Here is a 7,747-nt window from a genome sequence, read left to right as displayed (position 1 = left end):
CCTGAAAACTGGTCTCTTTATTTCGAAGGTTGCTAACATTACAGCTGGAGCCTTTAAAGCAGTGGGCCATTCATGTTACACACAGGTTCTGCTTTAATGTTTCAAGAATATTCCATTCAAAACGAGGAGACACACTCTTAGTCTTTTGGACACATTAAAAAGGCCCATCCGGTATATATTTTAATGAGTAGGATAAGAGTAGGATAATAACTTTTAGGTTTTAATGTCGCAATGATGTTAGTGCAATATAATCCAGGCTAATTCATTATTGCTGTGTTGGTTAGACAATGCATGTCATCTTTTGCAATTGAAAGAAGAGGAAGTCTTAATAACAAAAATGTCAGTGTTACCAAGACATTAACAAGACAATCTGGTAATTTCCAACGATCGTAATATCAAGTGGATAATCATCTCTTTGTTTCAATGCATCAACAGTATTAATGGGATAGAATCCCCCGTAATTCATTATAGCAGACAGTACAGTACTGGTTAGTCTGCATGTCATCTTATGCAACTGCACAGGCAATAAAATGGCAAGAAAGTTTGTGCCATCATCTGAAGATTGCTTTGTTCATCCACCTTCATAAATCCATGCATGTAAAAGATGAGGAGAAAAATATTTTGTGGGACAGAGTCTTTTTTTTTCCCTGTGAGATATTCATTCACCCAGAGAGAGAGAAGCGTGGTCACAGAATTAGCAGTTTCAGCTCAACAGAAGTCGCTAGGCTGTGAAGGAAAGAGAAATTGACTAATTAGCAATGCGCACTAAAACTTGACGGTTCTTTATAAAGGGGACTGCTTTTCTAAGATGTTTGACTGCGCAGTCATTTACGCACGACAATTTTACAATAGCCTTGAGCCATAATTTTAAAACTCTCTCCAGCATCCAGCCCCTCCATGGTCACTCTTCACTGGCGATGCACGACCGTTTCTCTTCCCAACCGTGGATTTCCTATTACTCTTGTTACGACTCACTGAATCCCAGGCCCAAGGATAATGATGTGTTGTTTCTTGGTAGCATAATTTGTCACACGTACATTTTTTTGCGAAAGCTGCTCTCAGACTTCTTGCTGTTGCTAATTCTGGAGACAGTATATCAAATGATGAACGACAAAAAAACCTCGCAAGCGTAACTGCTGAAGTTGCAACGCGTGGAGCTTGATCGGATACGGATTTTACTGGGGGATCGAAGCAAAGAGAAAAGGAGGAAAAAAAAATATAAAAGTGGGGGTCTGATCGAAGTGGACTCTAGTTTGCAGCCCAGCGTATACAGGTAAGTTTGTGGCCTCTGTGCATTGGTGACGAGTGGGAAACACTGGGGAGATGAGACTGTGACAGGTACCTTGGTGAATAAACAGCACTGTGAGATTCCTCGGGCAGCAGCTTGATCAAACAAGGGGCTATTGCTCAATTTTTTTTAAAAGGGGGATCCGTGCATGGAACAAACAGCATGCGAGCTCGGCAGCTTTTACCTAGTATGGCATGCTTCTGATTTTTGAAGTTTATTTCTGTTAAGAATCTGACCCCTGACGTCTGTTCTTCCACCCCCCCCCCCACCCCCCCAACTCCCTCCTCCCCACCCACCCATACCAAACAACTGCACGGCTCTTCATGGATTAACTGATCGTTTCAAACAAAAACATTAGGAAACATGAAACTTTAACTATTTCATCTGTGGTCTGTTTTAGAGCAGCAAATTAGACCTTGAATTCCAACGGCACTGCTCTTTATACCTGATCCTTTTCTGTAATGTTTATAAGGACAAACATGCAGAGGGTGACTTAACATTCGCACTCATTGTGTGCTGTTTAAAATGTGCAGACTGAACAAATGAAAGATAATAAAGGGGCATTAAATAAAAAGGTAGCAGTCCCGCAATCGTTTAGCCCGCGGAGACATTTCGCATTTAAGATCGATGTTTTTGTAACAAAATTGCAACATGTTTGTGTGTCTCTTTCATGGAGTGCTGGTTTCAGGAATCTTGCTTTACTTCCATGGGAATGTTTGGGTTTTGGGGTGGCGGGGGGAGTGGGGTGGAGGGGGGGGGGGGGGGGGATTGCCTATGAATCTGACTGTGTGCAATGTGTGCCCTTTCAGGAGGTCTCCAAAGTTAGATACCATGTCAAGATCTGGCGACAGGACGTCCACCTTCGACCCCAGCCACAGTGATAACCTCCTCCATGGCCTCAACCTTCTGTGGAGGAAGCAGTTTTTCTGTGATGTGACTCTGACAGCTCAAAGCCAGCAGTTCCACTGCCACAAAGCGGTGCTGGCTTCCTGTTCCCAGTATTTCCGATCGCTTTTCTCTAACAGCCAGTGCAAGGAGAGCACCAACGAGCCGGGCAGCCGGACCCCTTCCTCCCCAGCCGAGGACGTCTCCAGGTCCATCAATAACATTGTGCTCCAGGGCTGCTCGGCCACCGGAGTCTGCCTGGTCTTGGAGTACATCTACACGGCCAACATGACCCTGTCACTGGACACGGTGGAGGACGTGCTGTCGGTCAGCAAGATCCTCCACATCCCCCCGGTCACTAAACTCTGCGCCCAGTTCCTCAACGACCAGATCTCCATGCAGAACTACAAGCAAATCTGCCAGATCGCGGCTATCCACGGCCTGGACGACACCAAGAAGCTGGCCAACAAGTACTTCGTGGAGGACATCCTGCTCCTCAATTTCGAGGAGGTGTGTGCTATGATGGACTCGATGCCGCCACCTGTAGAGTCGGAGCTGGCCCTTTTCCAGATGTCCGTGCTCTGGCTCGAACACGATCGGGAGACTCGCATGCAGTACGCCCCAGACCTGATGAAGCGACTCCGCTTCGCCCTTATCCCCGCCACCGAACTCGTGGAGAGGGTGCAGTCGGTGGATTTCATGCGCACCGACCCGGTGTGTCAGAAGCTGCTGCTGGATGCCATGAACTACCATCTGATGCCCTTCAGGCAGCACTGCCGGCAGACCTTGGCCAGCAGGTGAGAGACAGCGAGACAGACAGAGAGCAGCCCCACACACTGTCTGCTCTGCCACTGGGAGCCGGGGCTGGGGTGGGAGACAGCCGCTTGCTTTTCTCTGCTGGCTTGCCTGATCTCGGGTTAGCTGGGAAACTGGTTATCAGCAGAAAAGCAAGCTAATGTGGAATTATTTTAGAAGAAGGGAATTACAAATTAGTTTAGTAACGGGGCCCTTGAGACTCCTCAGTAAGTACGCCCATAAAGTTGACTTTGGAGGGAAGGATCAACTTACAAATTAACTTTCTTCCCGTAACAGGACCATTCCAATCTTCAGCAGCCAGAAGAGACCGCTTCTGCTAAACGTCGTCAACAAGTAATCCATTCTGTTAGCCCCCCTCCCTACCCAGCACACATTCCCCCAGAGAGGCTGGTGCTGATGAGACATGCTAACTGTGCCATGAGTTTAGCAACCGGCAGTAAAACAGGGTGGGGGTTGCAGTGCAGCAACAATAACTCAACACGCCCTCCCCATTAAACAAACATCTACCCGGGGACGTGTTAAGACCCCTTGTTCTACATTCTCTAACCTGAAAGCATTTGCCCAATTTGTTCTTTAACAGGGTGTTCCGGTTGAATGGTCCTGCGTTCATATTTCTTCTTTACCCCCAGCGTGTGGTGGGCCTCATGAATAAATAACCTGTGCCTTCAATAATCAACTATATATAAGTTGAATTTCCATGATGTGACTAGTGTTGAATGAACCCCGCTCCGCTCCAAGTGGCTCTTAAAGGCCCAGATGTTGAATTCATACTGGTGCTTTAATCATGGTATAAATTATTTGAAATAGTTGAGGCACATACGAAAGCCAAATTGTGCTATAAATTATAGCAAAAGACAAGTCAAGTGCTAAAATGCAGTGTACTCTACAAAAATATGGATAGCCATATACATAGCTGACCTGAATTGTTATTGTTGGACCATCTTGTTTATGTGCGTTTATTTCCTTTCTGTGACTCATCATCAGTACTTGATCTGAGGCAGAACAATGAAAGGTTCAATCATAATCCTCCTGTATTAGATACATCGTGTGATGTATTTCTTAGTAATGCATTGCTGAAAGAAACATGATAATAGTAGACTGATAAACCCAACTGAAGGCACATATCATGTGACACTGAATCTTCAAGTCTATTTCATCACCATTGTTAGTCTTCCAGCCACAACATGCTGTTGTTCCTCCACTGATGACCTGCATAATTATATTTGTAAAATAAATTAACACACAAAAAAATAAGATAAACAACATACAAAAAGAATGATGAAAGTCTGATTAAAGAAACTATTTTCCTGTATCATCAATTTGAGTTTAGTAGAAGTTTGTGAAAGGACGTTTGTAACTTATTGTTGACATCCAATATCTTTTAATTATCCTTACTGTTTATGTAATTGCAATGAAATATCAGTTACAACACTTGTCTTATTATTAATTAGATGATTCTTTGAAGGAAGTTGAAGGCAAAGTATGCTCAGGCATTTTCTTGACATAATCCAGTCTTGAATATAACCTTCAGACTTCACGCTGCAGTATTCTATTCATTGACAACTCATTTTAAAAATTATTTTGTCTTGCACCATGACTCTGAAAATAAGAAATCATTTTCACCGTTTTGACATCAATGTGTTATATGAATTATTAGATCATTGTAAAATCAAAGTCAGTGGTGTGATTGACTAACAGATTGCTGTAATAGTAAAGGATCTTTCATCCTCAGCTCTATTTAACTGTTGAACTTGGTTCAACAGTAACTGGTATTCATCCCCACTCAGTGCAATAGAACTGATGTCAATTTTTTGAAAAGCATTTTAAACAGAAATGAAACAAAGAAATTTACTGGAGTATTACTAAATTAGTTTTTCTTTTGAATATAAAATTAATTGAATGTAAAACAGCACTGCAGTATGGATGAAAAGCATATCAAGGCACAAAAAGGCAGTGACATGAGGGATTGCATCTTTGATCTTCCACATGCCGAGTCTCCTCTGTGAGCTATACTGCTATGGGAGGCATTGAATGGGGGGTAGTTATCATAGGGAGGGAAAATCAGAGAGCATGCACTCTCTGCAACCACTGCACTGTGTAGTCTGTGTTCCATTCATACACATCTGAGAACAGGTCAGGAGCATAACAGTGCATTTCAGACAGGTGTTAGGCAAATGGGCAAGATGGAAAATACTTTACAAAAGCTTCATCCTCAAAATAAAAGCAATCTAATAACTATAATCACTATGGTAACCCCACTTGTCTCCCAAGTGTACACATGCCTGCTGGTTCATTATTATCTAATTGCATGGGTGACGGTGTTATTTTCAGTATTCTCAATACTGTGATAACTACCTGCAGTGATGCTAAAACATGCTTTTCCCACAGGTAGTTATCCCATAACTGGCAGCAGTGTTTGGCACATTGTTGAACAGATTCTAACAGTCCTGTTGCATTGTTAACAGTTTTTCAGAACAATCATTGTATATATTTTTTCAAACGCTGAAAGAAGTGTGATATATCATTCCATCTATAGAAATAATGAAATGACACTCCAAATAAGAACTATGTATAAGAAAAAATATCAACTTCTGGACCACACATTCCTTAGTTTAATTCACTTTTGTGCCACAAAAGCATAACTCACTTATCCTTGCATCATTAGTCAGGCATTTTTCTTTCATACTCATGGATTTATATCACTAATGCATTGCCAGGGTTGTGAAACCTAGTATTTATTATCTGAGGCAGCTTAAAGGAGCATTTAGTAGGGTCACCTTTTTCATTAGAATTAACTTTTTCTGATTCAAAATTGTGCTGATTCTATTAATGTTCAGCTGTAACTGTGAATGAATTCCTAAAAAAGTGTTCTATTGAACTTTGAGATATTAAAAGATCATTAAGTGGGAATAGTTTGAGTAACTTTTTTATTCATTCAGAGGATGAGTATTGTTGGCAAGGCCAGTTTTTCTAACCAGTACTGGCCCTTGAGACCTAGTGATGAGTTGCCTTTGTAAACGTGTGTGATGAATGTACCTCTATGTTAGGGAGGAGTTTCCAGGATTTTGACTTGATATCAATGAAGAATGGCAGTATAGTTCCAAGTCAGAATGTGTGTGACTTGAAAGAGAATTTGCATGTGGTAGTGTCCCAATATTCTGCTGACATTGTTTCTCTAGGTGGTAGTGGCCATAAATTTAGAAATTTCATATGAGAGAATTTGGGATTTTCTGCAGAGCTTCCTGCAGATCATACACACTGCTGCCACTGTGCACCACTGTGATGGAAGGAGTGAATACTTAAGATGCTGCATGGAATGCTGATCAAATGGGCTGATTTGTATTGGATGACGTTAAGCTTTTACGTGTTGCTGTCACTGCACTCACCAAAGCAAGTGGAGGATAATCCATGGCATTCATGACTTATGAGACATGGATGGTGGTAAGGTTTTGGGGAGTCTGGTAATGTTTTAGACGTCACAGAATATAGCCATCATATTTATATGACCAGTCCAGTTAGGTTTCTGGTTAATAATGATCCCAGGATGGTGATGATGGAACAGTGGGGAGGTGGGAGGGAGTTGAGATGTTTAACAATAGAAATGCCATTGGATGTCAATTGGAGATAGTGAGGTTCTCTCTTGTCAGAGATGCTCATTGCTTGGCACTTTTGTGGTGTGAATGTTACTTGACAGAAAATCAGGGAGAATTGTAAAGTATGAAGTGGCTAATATAGAAATTCAAAAGAACATTGACACATTAGTGAAGTGGAAGGATAGATGACAGATGAAGTTCAACGCGTAGAATTGTAAGGTGTTGCACTCAGTACAAAGAACATGGACAGATAACATAAAATAAAGGGTACTATTTTAAAGATATGTAGGAGCAAAGAGGTCTGGGTGTGCATGTACAAAAGTCATCAAAGATGGTGAGACAGACAGGCAGAGTTGTTAATAAAGCATACAACATTCTAGGCTTCAGAAATAGAGGCATTGAATATAACAGCAGGGAGATTATGATAAACTGGTGTAGGATATTATTTAAACCTCAGTGAAGTATTGTGTGCAGTTCTGGGTACTGCATTAAGGAAGGATATGAATATATTGCAGAGACGGCAGAAGAGATTTATGAGAACAGTTCCAGGGATGAGACACTTCAGTTATGAGGAAAGATTGGAAAAATTGAGACTGTTTTCCTTGGAGAAAAGACTAACAGAGATTTCATAGAGTCATAAGATGTACAGCATGGAAACAGACCCTTCGGTCCAACTCATTCATGCCAACCAGATATCCCAACCCAATCTAGTCCCACCTGTCAGCACCCGGCCCATATCTCTCCAAACCCTTCCTATTCATATACCCATCCAAATTCCTCTTAAATGTTGCAATTGTACTAACCTCCACCACTTCCTCTGGCAGCTCATTCCATACACGTAACCCCTCTGCATGAAAATGTAGCCCTGTAGGTCTCTTTTATATCTTTCCTCTCTCACCCTAAACCAATGCCTTCTAGTTCTGGACTCCCCGACCCCAGGGAAAAGACTTTGCCTATTTACCCAATTCATGCCCCTCATAATTTTGTAAACCTCTATATGGTCACCCCTCGACCTCCGACGCTCCAGGGAAAACAGCCCCAGCCTGTTCAGCCTCTCCCTATAGCTCAAATCCTCCAACCCTGGCAGCATCCTTGTAAATCTTTTCTGAACTCTTTCAAGTTTCACAACATCTTTCCGATAGGAAGGAGACCAGAATTGCACGCA

The 7,747-nt window shown here is 42.1% G+C and overlaps 1 protein-coding gene across 2 annotated transcripts in view; it reads left to right on the top strand.

The window, feature by feature from the left end:
• Window positions 1–719: 719 nt before the first annotated feature.
• Window positions 720–7,747, top strand: part of klhl14 (kelch-like family member 14) — a 157,252-nt gene continuing 150,224 nt past the window's right edge. For both annotated transcript variants that reach the window (XM_043688270.1, XM_043688269.1), the window contains exons 1-2: window positions 720–1,273; window positions 2,098–2,970. In XM_043688270.1, coding sequence (XP_043544205.1) covers window positions 2,120–2,970 — 851 coding nt within the window. In that variant the 5' untranslated portion in view covers window positions 720–1,273; window positions 2,098–2,119. The remainder of the gene's footprint in view (window positions 1,274–2,097; window positions 2,971–7,747) is intronic.

Source organism: Chiloscyllium plagiosum, chromosome 4, assembly GCF_004010195.1.
Source record: "Chiloscyllium plagiosum isolate BGI_BamShark_2017 chromosome 4, ASM401019v2, whole genome shotgun sequence".
Taxonomy (NCBI): Eukaryota; Metazoa; Chordata; class Chondrichthyes; order Orectolobiformes; family Hemiscylliidae; genus Chiloscyllium; species Chiloscyllium plagiosum.
The sequence above is the reverse complement of the archived record's forward strand: the minus strand, read 5'-3'. Positions and strand labels throughout refer to the sequence as shown.